This window comes from Trametes versicolor (genome assembly GCF_000271585.1).
Source record: "Trametes versicolor FP-101664 SS1 unplaced genomic scaffold TRAVEscaffold_10, whole genome shotgun sequence".
Lineage (NCBI taxonomy): Eukaryota > Fungi > Basidiomycota > Agaricomycetes > Polyporales > Polyporaceae > Trametes > Trametes versicolor.
In genome coordinates this window covers 2,071,760-2,088,368 of record NW_007360330.1, presented here as the reverse complement: position 1 = coordinate 2,088,368, position 16,609 = coordinate 2,071,760, and the positions used below count along the sequence as shown (strand labels likewise).

The 16,609-nt window shown below is 60.6% G+C and overlaps 4 protein-coding genes across 4 annotated transcripts; 3 read left to right on the top strand and 1 right to left on the bottom strand.

Annotated features, from left to right (window-relative positions):
• Positions 1 to 7,820: 7,820 nt before the first annotated feature.
• On the bottom strand, positions 7,821 to 8,288 carry TRAVEDRAFT_23001 (uncharacterized protein; the record flags this gene model as incomplete). The annotated part of the gene is made up of 2 exons (XM_008043570.1): positions 7,821 to 7,835; positions 7,905 to 8,288. 2 exons carry the CDS (start codon positions 8,286 to 8,288, stop codon positions 7,821 to 7,823), a joined length of 399 nt encoding a protein of 132 aa, XP_008041761.1.
• Positions 8,289 to 9,927: 1,639 nt separating this feature from the next.
• TRAVEDRAFT_74143 (tannase and feruloyl esterase) lies at positions 9,928 to 12,228 on the top strand (the record flags this gene model as incomplete). Its single annotated transcript, XM_008044238.1, has 13 exons — positions 9,928 to 9,951; positions 10,006 to 10,518; positions 10,576 to 10,614; positions 10,679 to 10,752; positions 10,816 to 10,936; positions 11,000 to 11,012; positions 11,078 to 11,120; positions 11,186 to 11,347; positions 11,406 to 11,443; positions 11,505 to 11,729; positions 11,788 to 11,866; positions 11,932 to 12,134; positions 12,201 to 12,228. The coding sequence occupies exons 2-13, from the start codon at positions 10,152 to 10,154 to the stop codon at positions 12,226 to 12,228; spliced, it is 1,392 nt and encodes a 463-aa protein (XP_008042429.1). The 5' UTR covers positions 9,928 to 9,951; positions 10,006 to 10,151.
• Positions 12,229 to 12,257: 29 nt separating this feature from the next.
• TRAVEDRAFT_51390 (tannase-domain-containing protein) lies at positions 12,258 to 12,585 on the top strand (the record flags this gene model as incomplete). Its single annotated transcript, XM_008043868.1, has 2 exons — positions 12,258 to 12,452; positions 12,520 to 12,585. 2 exons carry the CDS (start codon positions 12,258 to 12,260, stop codon positions 12,583 to 12,585), a joined length of 261 nt encoding a protein of 86 aa, XP_008042059.1.
• Positions 12,586 to 13,431: 846 nt separating this feature from the next.
• Positions 13,432 to 16,294, top strand: TRAVEDRAFT_172959 (feruloyl esterase-like protein). The gene is given in 14 exon segments (XM_008044237.1): positions 13,432 to 13,895; positions 13,974 to 14,015; positions 14,076 to 14,149; positions 14,217 to 14,337; positions 14,408 to 14,420; positions 14,478 to 14,520; positions 14,580 to 14,741; positions 14,795 to 14,832; positions 14,903 to 15,127; positions 15,181 to 15,259; positions 15,338 to 15,546; positions 15,658 to 15,673; positions 15,686 to 15,874; positions 15,947 to 16,294. 14 exon segments carry the CDS (start codon positions 13,532 to 13,534, stop codon positions 16,010 to 16,012), a joined length of 1,641 nt encoding a protein of 546 aa, XP_008042428.1. The 5' UTR covers positions 13,432 to 13,531; the 3' UTR covers positions 16,013 to 16,294.
• The last annotated feature ends 315 nt before the right edge of the window (positions 16,295 to 16,609 follow it).

Sequence of the window (16,609 nt, the reverse complement as noted above, 5' to 3'; positions counted from 1 at the left end):
GCGATCGCCTCAGGGAAAGTCGAGAACCAGTCGGTACTATCTCATGCTTCTCGATCTCACATTACACTCACTCAGGGCGTACAGTTCCCGCACCGAACATCATAATTGGCATTCTCGGGGCGCTCGCAGCTTACCCTGCACTACTCTCGGCTCGCACTTTCACCGCGCGCCCCACTCCGTGTCTGGGCATCCGCCGTCTCCGAGGACTCCGAGTCCGCACCCTGCTCGTACGCGCTGCACGCATCTCCTTAGACCTCGAGTCCACGGTCACTAATCTACTTGCTTGTGTCCTTTCAGGCCCCGCAACATGGCCTTCCGAACGGTAACACGAGGCTGCACTTACGCAACGGTTTGGTCGCACCCCAAGCCCGAGGAGTCTCCGCAAAGTCGACACGGCCACGGTCACGCTCAAAATGTGTCAGCACATCGAGAGCGAGGACGCGCTTCCTCTGTTGATAACCTCGGACATTCCGTACACGACGGTAGCGAGTAGGCATGTTAGAAATAAGGTACAAAATATATATCCGACGGCAGCAAGAGGTGTACGGCCCGAGGAGCGAACGGCATGACAGGAGAGACAATCTAGCCATCTACATTCAGTGCTCGCGCGGATAGCAGACTGTGCCCTGAGTCCACATCCCTGCTAGCCACGAGCTCGTCCACTGTCATCCCCTCTGGCAATCGCTTCATACGGGACACGCGTTTTATTGGGATAGGATCTATGTACACTCGAGACAGCCTGGTGCGACTATTCAAAATTGTACACCTCGATTCCCAGCTCTTGGGACGCGTCGCTGTCCCTCCAGATGACCCAGCGGATATTGCGCGGCCGCCGGCATGCGAGACGAGACAGGGCGCGCGCAATCGGCGCACCCCGAAGCGGTTCCCGCGTCCAGTTGCTCTGTATGCCCGCTTGCGCGCCCAGCCTTCGGAACGCCGTAGTTCTGTTCGTGGGACTCGGTGCTATCCGTTCGGGACGAGCGGAGGTGAGCGCGTGGGCGCGCTGACCGCCGGTGCGCGAAATGTTTCTGCATGCCCGGATCGCCGTGGAGTGAGCACCGTATGATGCGTAAGAAACCGAGTCGTGTACCTTATACTTTCATGACACTACTGCTCTGCGCTTCGTCGATCAGGAGCAACCGAGCAAGCGTCGTTTCGTTGATCGACAACACCGTGCAGCCGCATAGATGGGTGCGAGGAATGCACGAGAACTTGAATGTGCCCACCGTGAGCATGGGATTTCGGTCCTGGAGTGTAGATTAGATTGGAAACATCTGCGCAGGCTTGGAGGAGACATACGAAGGGTGAGGGCATTCACACAATTGTGTACACGGGCGTGTGTAGCGGTGGGCGGCAAGGGCGGGGCGGGATGCTCAATCCGGCTTCGTAATTCACCCATGCGAGTGTCCGACACCGAGTCGATCTCCATCTTCGCGTAGAACGCGGTACGCGCCCTGTGCGCACGCGCAGTGGAGTTGCAGTATCCATGATTGCGTCTCCAGACGCACCTGGGGCGCTGTCGATGCGGCAGGGTCGGTGTGCTCCCGGCGTCGGACTCGAACCACGAAGGAGCCTGCGAAAGATCGTATCAATGTGCGAAACGATCACCCGCCCTCGAGAGCGATGCGAGAGCACACAGGGAGACCACGGCGGCTTGTGTACGAGTTTAGGCGACGGTGCGGGGCACGGGCAAGTTGGAATGCCCGATCTTGTGTGGCTGAAGCTCAAAGCTTCCCGAGCTTGTACCCAGAGCTGACGGGATTTCGTCTCAGCAGGGGACGCAAAACGTACCGATAGCGTGCAGCGTGGTGCGATGGTTCATGTGGCCGCATTTTTGGAGGCCTGGGACGGGGTACGGGGGCGCAATAGTCGATCTTCGGTGTGGGCGCCGGCGGCCAGGCACCTGGAATGCAGAAAATGAGCAATTTCAAACTGTCAGTACGCGCTGCAACGCGACGGGAGAGTGTTCCGCGGGGTTACGGCAGTATGAATGCAAGTCGAGGCGGCGATACGAGGCGAGGGTGGGGCGGAATGCTCGAATTAAGGCACTTTGCACACGAAAGTGCCCGAAAATGACATACATCATACAAATACAATCTTCGCGGAGGGCGCGGAAATGGTGCTGGATGCATGCGAAACGGTGCATAGACGTCCTCTGCCACGTTTACGAGCGCTGCAGGAGCGTTATTGAGGCGGGAGAGCCGAAAATGGGGGGCATTGGGCCGCCGGCCACAGCAGTGTACAGCACCAGAGCCGCGAACCCTGCCCGTAGCCACATGAATACAGCGTCGAGCACGTATGGTGCATTCCCCTCAGACGTCGGCGCGACGCGAGATGGGCTCGGGGACGTGCACGATGGGCAGGCCGCAAGGACACATGCGGGTGCTCCCAGAGTCCCACCCAGCGGGCGCGGCGGCCGCGAATTCCGCCCTCGCATAGCATCCGACCGGAGACGAGCACTTCAGGCGCGAGATCTGGGGTCCGAAACGTATTCTCGACACGAAACAGCGGGCGGGGAACGATACACCGGGCAGCCACCGAGTCCCAGCCCCGAGCCCTCGCACGCAGGTCTACGCCAATCGAGTGCTCCGCCGCCGCGTATCTTCTGCATCCTGTCGCGCAGGCGACATTGCCTCGCTGTCTACACCCACATCGGCCTCCGTACCACTCACCTTCGATGCTTGTGCGTGTCCTGACCACCGGAACACTGCGCCCCGCCTGAAACGCCGCGGCCGAGGTTCAATGTCCTCGTAAGCTTCCCGAGGGGGAGATGCGTCGCGATCCACCGGGAAGCACTCATTCGCACCGTTCGCGCGGCGGCTGCAAAGCGATCAGGGGGGCGGAGAACGCGATCGAACGAGTCGTTCCCACCCTCGTATCGCATCCTAATACGACCGTCGCCGCGCGACTAGGACAAGCCGTCAGCAAGGCAGTGTGATTGTCCGCGCTCCAAGCGACCACTCACCGTTTACTGAGACGTTCACAAGTCAATTTCGCGGCGTCGTGAGTGTGGGACACGTTCGGTGCTCGAACATAGTCCCTACGAAGTTAAGGACAATCTTCCCTTCGCGCGCAGATCGAGCCGTTGGGCGACGCGGGTCTGCCGATGTTCACAGCATTATCGTCCCGCCACTGTTTCGGCAAATGCTTGAGGAAGAGCGTCGAAGAACTGTTGGGGTCCTGAGGGGGTACCGCGGGATTTCGAGTGCGGGTCGGTCTCGTTTGGCCGTCCGCGCGAGGTCCTGCTTGTGCTGTCGCGGGGAGTGGGACATCGTAAACGAGGAGCGGTAGGTGCTCGAAATGACCGGAGAACATACACGAATGGACAGTTCATGCGCAATTTGTGCCGTGCTATGTCATTTGCAATACGGAGGGTTGTACAAATCTGAAAACGGCGTCGCGGCCGCAGATGTCTGTTGTACAGTGCCGTGCCTGTCTGCTTACGTACCAGATGTGCATCGAATCCGAGCACGTCGGTGCTCGCGAGACGTCCGCGCCGAGGGAGTACAATATCGAGCTCCCGTGCCCCCGCCGTGTCGCACCATCTTGGCGACGATATCATGGATTCCGCACCCATTTTTGTCGACCAGGGTCGCGCTCAGCCGTCCTGAGCGCCAGCAGATGTCGGTTGAGCGAAGCGGAGGCGCGGCAGGCCGCGCCGGGAACCTCAAGGGCCAGTTTCGTGCGCATGTTCGAGGGCGGTCCTGCGAACGCATAGCGGGTGAACAGTGAGCCTCTGGGCGTAAGACGTAACTGGAGTACGTACCGTAATCTCCGGCTCGTACGCGTCCCGGGCGTAGCGTGCGGGACCAGGATCGTGTTGTCTTGTGTGCACGCGGACCGAGTCCGATACACTAAGGCTGTTCTTTCCCGAGGCGATGTTGTAGCGTATGGGGCGAGGTCTTGAGTACCGCTATTGTCGTCAGATGCCGAGCCGCTCGCAGCCCTCGTACGTGCTGGTTCGTGAGATTGTACCCGATACGGGACCTCGGGCGAGCAGAGCAATCTTGCAAGCGGCGGCGCTGGTCGAAGCGGCCTGTCCGCATCCGCTATCGTTGGCCAGGGTCGCATACGTATCCGAGGCACGCCCTTTAAATTCGCTCCATCGCGTCGAAATTAGCACGATATCGCGTGCGTCTCGACCGTCCCATGAGCGAACCGCGTCGCGAAGACGCACGGCATTGTGTGTGCGCGTCTTGGCCGTCCTGTGAGCGAATCACGAGTCAGCGACGCGTGCAAAGCCTCGAACACTCGTAGTACGTACGACACCCGATCCGACCGCTCGCGGGGAACGGTCGCACTCCGAACATAGCGCGGGGCTGCTTGCGCGTACGAGTAGGCCAATGGCGTGTCGTCCATGCCGTGTTTTTGTCCGCCGCGCGATGGGCGACCGAGTCGGACGAACGTTTGGGGTTGCCTCCGAGTCGTCACTGGCGGGAACGGCGGGTCGTCGCGGGATGTGTGGCCTGCGATCGAAGCCAGCGGCGCATGTCAGAAACGGCGGCGTCACACGAGGCCACAAGACGTACACGCCGAGAGCGGGCAGCCGTCCCGACGTACGCGGCACACAATCCCGCCATCGTACAGTCCTGCAAGCGGCGGGGGACGATGCCGACAGTCCCGAGACACGTCCACGCCAAGTGGCGCGGCGGTAGGGTGCGGGTGCGTGCCGGAATGCGCGTTTCGGCGCATCTGCGCGTGGAAAACGCAAAGAAATGAGCGAAATTGGCGCAGATATTTTTTGTCCCCAGTGCGCTGGGACTCACGGGGTGGGTGCGCCCTGGTTCATGGGAGCTGTGCGTCGTAGATTTGAGCGCGTGGGGGAGCCGGCGGGGCGGGGCGGAGTTGGCGAGTCGGGCGAGTTGGCTGCGGATGGGGTGTGGTGTGCGCGCGGCGGATGTTGTCGTGGGGCGCTGGGGTCGTCGCGGGTGGTAGAGGGTGCTCTGTGGATGTGGTATGTGCGCGAGAGGCGTCGATACGCGCACTTTGCAGTGTGCTGTTGATTTTTTTTGAGCGGGGGTGATCTGAAAAATGGACGTCGTCAGCGCAGTTTGTGTTTGGACGACTTGAGAACTTACATAGCGCATGGAAAGCGTCGTATGTGCCGTGCATCGCTGAAGTGGAGCGCGCCAACGAGTCGTAGGTGGCGGGAGAGCGGATGGGAGGCCGGGAGAGGGTGGCGGAGGAGGAAACAACATCGCGGTCGAACTATGGCTGCGGGGTCTTCGTGCATGCAGCCACATTGTCGTCTATGCTATGTTGACCTGCTCTCCGCGTTTCAAAGCGGAGTGTTCAGTATCGCACCGGCGGGAGATGTTTTCTAACGGCGCCTATGGGGTGTCCTATCACGGCGCTGTCAGTGCCATGCGCGTCGAGACGAGCTGTAAACGTACATAGAGGAGGCGAGGAATAGTAGCTATCCAGCTGCGTAAAACGTGCTCGCTCAGGGTGCAAGGGACGGAGGATGACCGAGGGGTCTGCAGCGGTGTTCACCGTATTCCGGGCGAAGGACGTCAACGGCATCTCTGTGCTCGTGCATGCGCTGCAGGCACAGCGTCATGCGTATATTCCGAGCATCTGGGGCGGTCTGCAGCGGGCGTAAAGGAACATGTGCACCGCCGTACGTGCGGATCGCACGTCGTGTAATATTCTGCCCATCGGGCGACGTAGGCAGCACGTCCGCGCCGCACCGAGGGCGCACCCGGTCGACCTTGAACGAGCACCCGTGTGGGCCAGGTCCTGCGCGAAACGACGGGTGAGCAACGTCGGCCGCGCGCCGGACGCCGACGATGCACATACCCCTCCCGGGCTCGCTCGACGACGGACGGGCGGCCGTCTCGGGCTAATTTCTGGGTGTTCCAGCCGTCGGGAGGCACGCGTACGGCGCAAGCGTCGCCGCCTCCGCCGCGGCCAATCTCAGTCTGTGTCTATGTCGGGCGGGAACCGCGTCCGAGTTGGCGCACGCCTCGACGGGCGAGCAGAGAACAGGTCATCTTCGGGGGAGATGGTGTATCGCCGCATTCGCATGCGCTGCAGGTCGCTGCTGAGGTGACGCTCGAGACTGCGCTCTACCCCGCGGACGAGCAGGGCCCACTGGGTGCGCCCAACGCTCGCCTCGCTTCAAGGCCGCCACGGCGTGTTTCGCATGTTCCCCCCAGGCCCCAGCGCTGCGCACCGGGCGTGATGGGCAAGGACGGCGTCCGGCGTGCATCTCCATGGACGAGCGGCGGGGACGGTCGTACACACAACTCGGCGTGTACGCAGGACATCGTGCACACGACATTGTAGACGTGCTGTACGCCGTCGCCATCCTATCTTCCGGGCTCCCGGACGCCCGGACGCCCGGACGCGTACCCACGACGCTCGCACGGAGGGGCACCCGACACCGCGCGTCGACGGCGGGGACCCGAACAAACTGCCCAAAGCCCCATTCGCGCCCCGTTTCGCGTGTGCAGAGGGACAGATCCGTGGGGCGGCGTCTGTGCTCGGCTCGCCGCGCCCCGCGCGGGACGCTCGCGACATGCAAACAAGACGAAAACAGAGATTAGCGCACGGGCGGGTATATATTGCAGGACACGACAGGTTCGGGGCTGCATCAGGCCTCCCGTGCTTTCCTCTCCCCTCTTTGCTTTCCGCTCTGCTCTGCGCTTCCTACACCCTCTCGCGTCGCCGCACACGTCGTGCGTGGACGCCGGCACCGCTGTCCGCGCTGCTGCCCGTGGCCGATGCGGCCCCTCGTGGCCCAGAGCGCAGTGCGCAGTGCGTGGTGCGGCTTGACTCGACGTAGGCGCGTACATACGTCCGCCGCTGCACTCGTTCCTCGTGCTGATAGACACCAGGTACGCAGGCGTGCATCACCGCACTCACCTGCGAGCGCCGAGCCTGGCGGTGTGGGCGTCGGGCGCGCGCGAAGGGATGTTCGCACACGCTCGCCGGGAGTGCCGTCGGCCTCCGCGACGCTGGAGGTGCGCTAGAGCGGACCAGCATCTGTGATACGTAGACGTCCGTCAGTAGACATGATGCGAGGCTGCTGCATGTATTACCGTAGCTGGCAGCGCCGTGTGGTATCGATTTCGTGTCGAATTTCGCGATAGATCTCAGCGTGATGGCGGCGTTTGTCGAATAAGTATCATTTGCCGGCAGGTAATGATGTCGTGCGTTGAGGGGTTGCATCGGGAAGTTCGAATACGCTCACCGTGAGTGTTGCCGACGTCTGGGCGAGGTCGGAGCTGCGAGGGCGTGGTCGAGCTATCAGACACCCGTCAGTAGAGGTGAATACGAGGCTCGAGCATGCAGTACCGTACTTGTCGCTTTGAACCTTGTTGGACACGCTCCGCGCGAGCGGCTGCATGTGCGTACGTCTGCCATTGCACTCGTCTTCCACGCCCACTCCGCGCAGGTACGCCGGCGTCATTACTCCACTCACCTGCGGGTGATGAGCCTGAGGGCGTGGGCATCGAGGGCGTGCATCGAGATGTTCGCGCACGCACGCCGTAAGTGTTTTCGGCCTCCGCGCGACGTCCCCGGCGACGCTGGAGGTGCGAGGATTACTGCACGTAAATAGACGCCCGTCAGTGGACATGAATACGAGGCTCGCGCGTGTAATACTGTGCCTGGCGCGTTGAAACTTGTTGGGTGCGGTACGTTGAGGGCGCGAGCGTCGCGTAGTACCCATTCCACGTCGAATTTCGCCAAAAACCTCGAGCGGGTCGGGAGTATTTGTTGAAGACATACCACGGGCGGTGCGAGGTGCAGCGTGTCGACTCCTGCATCGACCAACTGGCGCACGACGGGGTCGGTGTTCACCCCAGCCTCGTGCCTCACAATGGTCGGACCTGTAAACTGTTCAGAGGACATCTCAACGGCATTATGCAACACTCACGCGCCGCATCCGGATCGCTCACGCTCTCGGACAGCTCGACGACCGCGCGCTCGAGCTGGCGTATGCGCCCGAGCACCGTCGCGCGCTCATGCTCGGGATCGGCGTCCGGATCGCCGCTCACGTCGCCCAGGATCATCTCGATCTTCTCCGAGCTCGCGAGCGAGCACTTCGCCGCGTTCACGACGCCCGTGTGCAGCCGCTCGAGCCCGTCCTTCGTCTCCTGCCGCGCGCTGGTGGCGACCTGGAGCGCCTCGGTCGCGACTTTTGCCATGTTGCCCATCGCGATCTCCATGCGGTTGAGCCGCGCGGTCATGTGCGTGTCGACCTTGTCGAGCGCGGTGGCGAACACGCTCAGGACGTCTTTGAAGGGCGTCGGGTCGGAGGGTGGATAAGGAGGTGCTGCCATGTTGTGGGGCGAGGCGTTGGGTGGCGAATAGTACGGGTTTCCGTGTGCTTGAATATTTGGGGGTTGAGAGTGTGGTTGATGGGGTCTCCACCAATCTGCTGCCGAGTATGTGGGAGGAGCACGCGGATTCATGTACGACCCTGGAAAACACACAATCAGACACGTTTGAGTCTCAGTCGTTCACCGCTCGCTGTTCGCCGTCCACCATTCGCGCAGCCCATGCCCACCGCCACCGCCACTCTCAAGCGTGGAAATATAGGCCAGATAGCCAGACTTTCTGCGCCGTGGAGGAAGTATGCATTGAACACTTACCAGGCCCTAATCCTGTTTCGCGTGGTCGAGCGACTCCCGCGCAATGCAAGCTTCGCACACGGCGTTTTGGTCTCTATTGCCTTCGGTAACAAATATTCCACGTCAAGCTGCCTTTCTAAAAGTCCTCCAGATAGAAAAGGCGAGGAAAGCAAGTGAACGGCGCGTAATCTGCGGTCGGAGAGGAAGAACAAAGCGTCGCGCGCGACACAGGCCACGGCAAAGGGGCGTGACACCACGGTCACGTGCTCTGACGTAACCTTTAGCGCTGGATGCCCTTCGGATATGCCCGAGGCCAAACTCACTCAGAAAGCCGAGAAGGAATTGACCATGCGCTCGTCCACACAAGTGAGAATGTCTGAGCGACTGGGAGAATTGTCCGCGGACATGTCCGGCGGACAATCCGGCGGACAAGCTGCGTCGGGTCACGGATGTGTCACTGTGACCTCACGGGCATTGTTCGCATTGAAGGACCGACAAGGGACGTGTTCTTTGACGCATTCTGGTCTTCAAGCCACATCAATAATTGTCCGTCCTAGTGCGACGTACGTGTGGCTATCAACCTACGAGATGTTCTATACATATATATTCAGAATCAGTCGCAGTACTGTGTATCTAAGATAGTGGTCAGTAAGGCAGGCGCTCGACCGACTCGGAAGGTGGCTGAGGGAGCAAGAAGCGCCCCTTCAAGCCACCCGTGTTGTATCCCCAAGGTAAGGAAGCCACATGAGCCACTGATTGCGTTTACGCTCCGTGTAGCACTGTGGTCAAACGCGACAAAGAGCCACAACACGCGGCAAGCGTTAACTACTTGAGAGTGACGATATTGGCGCCGCGCATCGTGGGCGCCTAGGCGCGGACATGTCCCCCGGACATGTCCGCGGATAATGGACCCCGTGGATCTGACTTTCTGACACAAGTCCACATCCCCTGTCTGAGTTCGCCCGTGTGCTCCCCAGAAAGACAGCAGGAGCTATCAATTTATAGGACCAGCCTTGCTTGAGCTGAATTCTGGGAAAACCTCAAACCCTCCGCATAACTCAAGCTCAATGAATTTTCAAGACTGCTTGGATTTTTCAGCGTAGGCCTCAGTTGCACCGCTGAATGATTTCAATCCGTGATCTAACACAGTAGCAACCACCACCATACTCTCGACCACGGAGTACACCAGGATTTGTTGTCTGGATTGCCTCGGACCGAGGTAATTCAAACTCTGTGTCACCCTGATCACGCAAAGCGGCATACAAGAACGTCGTATGCGCACCTTCCCTCGGTCCTCACAGACCTTCCTTGTCGTTCGAAAACCTCCGGTTCACGATGCCGGATCGTTCAAGCTCGCCAACACCACTTCTAGGCGAGTACCACGCTTCAGATCCTCCGCGCACAGCGCCTCATGACTGCACTCCAGACGTCGAGCGCAGCGCTTCCTCGGCGAAATGGCCGAGCCCGTTGAACGCGTGGGCAGCCGACACCAGCAGCGATATTCCGGTCGGCCGCGCAAGAGCTATAAATTCTGCGCACTGGCGGCGTACACCGTCGCTCAAGCTCGCGCTCATGTTCACCCTCACAGCCCTCGTGCTCGTCAGCGTCCTGCAGTTCTCTGCGGTCATGCGCGGCGCTGATGCCGTCCGCCGCGCTGAGAGCTCCCCATCAGCTGCCTGCCTGGGGTTTTCTCCCCGCGGGCTCTCGGGCGCGGTCGTTGCGGAGCGGACGTACTACCCCGCGAACACGACCGTTGCGATCTCGAACAGCTATCTCGGCTTTGGGTCGTCGAGCCTGCCCGCGTTCTGCCGTCTTCAGTTGCTGATCACCACGAATGCTACGGCAGGCTCGTTTGCTAACACCGAGGTCTGGCTCCCGGATGTAACGGCGTGGAACAAGCGAATGCTCACCGTCGGGGGCGGTGGGCTCGCCGGAGGAGGTACGAAACGGCTGCGGCTTGCCCGTGTTCGATTCCCGGATCTCACACATGTTTTAGCGGACGTCATGGCGCTCGGCTCTCGAATCTCACAAGGATGTAAGCAGATTGCACTGGTCACGCTCCGCAAATTTCTGTTTTCCTGACGCCTTTTGTCTTACAGTCGCGGGTGTGGCCACCAACGGGGGCCATAACTCCTCTTCCTTCGACGGCAGCTGGGGCGGACCTCATAACGACGTAAGTGGGCCTTACCCTTCTTTCTTCTATTCGTACTTAGCTTGTTTGTGTTTACCTCCCAAGAATACGCTCATCGACTTTGGGTGGAGAGCCGTCCACCTCAGCGTTCTCGCAGGCAAGGACATCATCAAGCAGTTCTACAGTGAGACCCCGAAAGGGTCCTACTACCTGAGTTGCTCCACCGGTAAGCTTGCAGTCTTTACTTCGTGACCGTCTCGATGCTCACTCCTCATCCCTATAAACACAGGCGGCCGCCAAGGGTACAAGCCTTTTCTCGCATCGCATCATAATCGACTCCATACTGATCCGCGCCGGGTCCCCGCAGCCTGAAAGAAACCCAAATGTTCCCCGACAGCTTCGACGGCGCCGTAAGTACCACGCACGTCCGTCCATCCGCTCCCCTCGCGCTGACTAATAGCGGAAACCTGTACAGGTCGTCGGCTCCCCCGCGAACTGGATGTCCCGCCTGGTATCCTGGGGCGCGCACCTCGCCCAGGTCGTCGAGCCCGCGACGGCCTCGCACTTCATCCCGGAGGCGACGTGGAAGGGCGTGATCGCGCCGGAGGTCATGAGGCAGTGCGATGCGCTCGACGGCGTGCGTTTTCTCGCTTCTTCAGGACCATGGAGGCGTGCGGCTGACTCATGAGTGACAGGTCACTGACAATGTCATCAACGATCCGTCTGTGTGCCAGTGCGTCCTTCCGTTTGCGTATCAGTCTGACAAACGCTTGGCTAAAAATCTCCCCAACCAGCTTCCGCCCGGAGACTCTGGCGTGCGCCCCGGGCCAAGACCCCGCGACGTGTCTGAACGCCGACCAGCTCGCCATCCTCCCGAAAATCTACGAGGACTACTTCGAAGACGGCAAGTTCGTGTTCACAGGGTTCAGCCTCGGCGGCGAGGACGTGTACTTTACGGACCTCCTCGGGGAGACGCCCAATCCACTCATCACCAACTGGATGCAGTTTATGGTGCTCAAGTGCGTGCCCATGAGTCTCAAGCGTCGCGAGCCTTTTGAATACTGACGCGGCAGACAGTGATACGACCTGGACGATCGACCAGTACAACTCGAGCGTGTACAAGATCGCAGACGCCGTCAACCCCGGGAACGCAGACGTACGCTATCCTTCTGCTCCTCTCCACTGTCGTTCATATACTGAGACCTACACGCATCTGCGCAGGCGATCGACCCGGACCTGAGCGCGTTCGCGGCGGTGCCGCACAACGGCAAGCTGTTGCACTACGTCGGCCTCACGGACGAGATCATCAGCCCGCGCAACAGCTTCCACTACTACGACACCGTGCGCGCGCGCACGCTCCGCAGCAGGGGCATGCACATCGACGACTTTTACCGCCTGTTCCCCGCGCCCGGCATGGACCATTGGTGAGCACGACCCTTCTTTCCTGCCTTATCCTCTCAGGCGTACTGACGAGCCTTGCTTGCTTGCAGCTTCGTACGTATCCGATTCCGTTCCTGAAGGGCCACAAGGCGATACTGACAGAACCCATGCAGGGTGGACACGGCGCGAACTCTTTTGGGGGCTCCTTCCAGCAGGCCGTCCCCAACGATCCTGCGCACGACATCCTCGCCGCGCTCATCCACTGGGTCGAGGACGGCGTCGCGCCGGACACCATCATCGCCACGAAATTCAACAACGACAGCGCGGCGGACGGGGTCGCGTTCACGCGCCCGCTGTGCAAGGTCCGCTTTTCTTTGTTTCCTGAACCCTGTATGTGGCGATGACGCGAGCGCTGATGCGTTTTGGCAGCACCCGCTGAAGGCGCGGCTCCGGGGCGGCGACGAGAACGACGCTGCGAGCTTCGAGTGCGCCTGAGCGGAGCGGTCGGTCGATTGGACAGCTATATCCTGGTTTGTGCTCGTGGCTGCTTACATCGTCTTGAACGAGGGCATGGCCGCGGGGTGGTGAGGCGCGCGGCTGCCTTGGTCGGAGAGTCTGTGGTGGAGACCTCCAAGGGTAGAGGCAGAGTCCGGGCTTCTTGGTGTCGTCGTCGTCGTCGCCGTCGTCGCCGTCGTGTGTCAGTCCTGTTGGAGCCGGTTTTGATGATCGCTGTCGCAGCTTTGAAGCCTGTTATAGTCGTTTTCGCAGCATTCAGTCTTTCTTCGAATACTTGGGATATGTCGCTGTCGTAGTTTTGCGATGCCGATTCCACCTGTACTCAAAGTTCGAGTCCGTATCGTGTTGATACCTGCGCAAGTCGCCATGTTCAATGAAGCCCCTCGCGGTGGCCACGCTGGTAACACGGGTTACATAACGAGCGGACTGGCCGCTTCGACGTCGTCGCTCTGTCTATTACAGATGCGCCACCACGGTCACGTGGGTTGGCGTAACTAGGAGGGCAACCTGGCGGCTGCATTTGCACAAGCTGCCACCGCTAAAGCACTGATAGTCCGCTAAGGTCTGTCTAAGTTGTGCTGCTTTGAAAATACTGACTCCGGCCTAGGTGAATGTATCCTAGCCGGGGGCACCTTGCTCACGGAAAGCAACGCAAGGACGCCACTGGCAGCTTCCGCCCCTCCGGAACACCTTCCCATTCACCATCCCCAGGATGACCAAGTGTTCAAGCTCTCCGTCTCCACCTCTATGCGTGTATAACGCTATAAATCCACAGAAAAAGCACCTCATGACTTTGCCATCAGCCGTCGAACGCAGTTCTTCGGCCGAGAAGACGTCCCCGCACCCCGATCTTCGGACACCGAGCACAAGACATTTAAATTGGCATGGGCCTCCGAGCCCCACACGCTTGCTCAAGCCAGTCCTCATGCTGCTACTCACAGCGCTCGTACTCGCCAGCACCCTGCAGTTCTCCAAGCTCGTGGGCGGTGCCGACGCCGCCGTCCATCGCCAGGGATCCCTCTCCGACGACGCCTGTCTGGGGTTCTCACCGCGTGACCTGCCCGGAGTAACCGTTGCGCAGAGGACGTACTACCCGGCGAACGCGACCGTGCAGATTTCAAACGACTATATCGGCATCGCGTCCTCCAACCTCCCCGCGTTCTGCCGCCTCCAGCTGGTGATCACCACGAACACCACGGCAGGCTCGGGTGCAGAAACGGAAGTGTGGCTCCCAGACGAGTGGAACGCGCGCATGCTCACTGTGGGCAGCGGCGGGCTTGCAGGAGGAGGTACGTGCGGTTGCCAACTTGAACTATGTGGCGGGTGCAATTGAAACCGGAGGGCTGACGGTGTTCTGTCCTTTGCAGCGGATGTTCTAGCGCTTGGGACTCGAGCGGTATCGCGAGGATGTGCGCAGAGTGTTCTGCCAACGTTCCTTGAGCACGTTCGCTAATTTTTTATATCACCAGTTGCCGGTGTGTCCACCAACGGGGGCCACAACTCCGCGGCCACCGACGGTTCCTGGGGCGGACCCCATGACGATGTCAGTCCGCTGTACTCGTGACACACACTGGATGTACTCCGAGCTCATCTTCTTGTCCCTCTATCAGAACGCCATCGTCGACTGGGCCTGGAGAGCTGTCCACCTCAGCGTTCTCGCGGGCAAGGAGATTGTGAAGCAATTCTACAACGAGGCCCCGAAAAAGTCGTACTACCTAGGATGCTCTACCGGTGAGAGCTGTTCTGAAGTCAGCTGTCCGCGTCGCGAGTGCCAATATTGAATATTTAACATGTTTAACAGGCGGCCGTCAGGGGTATGCTCCCTCTCACAATATCTCCTTATATGCGCCGTCCTGATACCCCCTCCACAGCCTAAAAGAGATCCAGCTATTTCCCGACAGCTTCGACGGCGCCGTACGTTTCCTGCGCCGAAACCCGTGTCATCCACGTTGATCCGAACTCCAGCCGTGCAGGTCGTTGGCTCACCCGCCAACTGGCTCTCCCGGTTGACGTCCTGGGGCGTGTACCTCGCCCGCCTCGTTGAGCCCGCGACGTCCTCACGGTTCATCCCGCAGGAGGTCTGGACGGGCGTGATCACCCCAGAGGTCATGAAGCAGTGTGACGCGCTCGACGGCGTAGGTCCCGCCGCTTCCTCGCTGAGGAGTGTGTGCTGACAGTTGAACGCCAGGTGTCCGACCGCGTCATCAACGACCCTCGGCTGTGCAAGTACGTGCGCGTCTCGTCAATGTGCCGGCCACGCAGCACCTTCCTACTGAACACCTCCCCATCGCTCCAGCTTCCGCCCTGAGACTCTGGCCTGCCGCCCGAGCCAAGACCCCTCGACCTGCCTGAACGCAGACCAGATCGCCGCACTGCGGCACATCTACGCGGACTACTACGAGGACGGCGCGTACGTGTTCGGCGGGTTCAACCCCGGCGGCGAGGACGTGTACTTCTCGACGTACTTCCAGGCGGGCCCCAGCCCGCTCCCGACAGGCTGGCTGGAGTACATGGTATTGAAGTGCGCACTGATGGTCCGGCGCGAGAGTCTGGCAAAACTGACGCTGTCAACAGCGATACGGAGTGGACGATCGACCAGTACAACTCCAGCGTGTACAAGATCGCGGACAAGATCAACCCCGGAGACGCGAACGTGAGCTGAGCCCCACTGCCGCTGCCGCTGCCGGCCTGGGGCCCTCTGCTAACACGAGCACCCGCTGCGCCCACGCAGGCAATCGACCCGGATCTGCGTGCGTTCGCGGCGCCGCCGCGCAACGGCAAGGTGCTGCACTACGTCGGGCTCACGGACGACGTCATCAGCCCGCGCAACAGCTTCCACTACTACGACACCGTGCGCGCGCACGTCGCCCGCAGCGGCCCGGGGGGGCTGGACGTCGACGACTTCTACCGCCTCTTCCCCGTGCCGGGCATGAACCACTGGTGAGCACCGCCCTGCACCGACACCCCACACGTGTCCGGTGTGCTGATACGATTTCCTACATGTAGCCTCGTACGTCTTTCCCCAAGTCGGAATTCCTCCTTCGTGGAGAGTACGGTGCTGACATCGGTCCGGTACTAGGGCGGGCACGGGGCGAATGCATTCGGCGGCGTGTCCCAGCCGCCCGTCGCGCCCGACGCGGCGCACGACATCCTCGCCGCGCTGCTCCGCTGGGTCGAGCACGGGGTCGCGCCCACGACGATCGTCGCCACGAAGTTCCGCAACGACACGCTGTCCGAGGGCGTCGCGTTTACGCGCCCGCTGTGCAAGGTGCGTGCGCTGTTTCTCGGCCGGTGGCGCCGATAGGCGACTCGGAGTGCTGACTCGGAGGCGGCGTGGCAGCATCCGCTGGTGGTGCGGTACCGCGGAGGCGACCCGGATGAGGCAGGGAGTTTCGAATGTGCGTGACGTGGGTCGGCTGGAGAACGGGCGCACGGTGGCGCGGCTCGACGGGGAAGACGAGTGAGTACCGCTGGTGTCGAAGTCGTGTGGGAGTGTCATGGCGGCATACTGAAGTACACTGGCCTTTGTGGTACAGCGGGGGCAGAGTAGCACTGTTATCACATTGGGATTTGGAGTGTCCGTGCCGCTATGTTCCGTACTTGATCTGTGCACGCTCTGGACGTCTTTGACGTCTTTTTCAATTTGTACCGTGTATTCCTTTGTAGTACGGTATGTATTTATGTATTTCCTCGCGCGCAACGTACATCTTCGATAATACTGCCAAGTCGTGGCGGTCCTGCCCAACTTGCAATTATTGGCTGTTGCGTAACGTTCAGGTGTACCTTCCCGTAGTCACAGTGCTCTTCGAGTAGTACCGATCACCACAACGTTTGCGGGACTCGAGCGATGGAGGCTACAAGGGGGCAAAAGAATATTGCATCGGTAAAGTAATACATGAGGGGTATCCATCAGACATACACCCGGCTCGCTGGTTCGCGCTCCAAGCCACTCCGAAGAGGGCGAGTCGACACGATCCAAACGTCCTCGAGACTGCCGAAGCAG

What these genes read in the sequence shown, in the direction of transcription:
- TRAVEDRAFT_172959 (XM_008044237.1), top strand. Translation starts at nt 13,532, where the DNA reads ATGCTGCTACTCACAGCGCTCGTACTCGCCAGCACCCTGCAGTTCTCC. An exon ending in GGGGCGGACCCCATGACGAT is followed by an intron (nt 14,150 to 14,216) that starts GTCAGTCCGCTG and finishes TCCCTCTATCAG; the next exon opens with AACGCCATCGTCGACTGGGC. An exon ending in TCAACCCCGGAGACGCGAAC is followed by an intron (nt 15,260 to 15,337) that starts GTGAGCTGAGCC and finishes GCGCCCACGCAG; the next exon opens with GCAATCGACCCGGATCTGCG.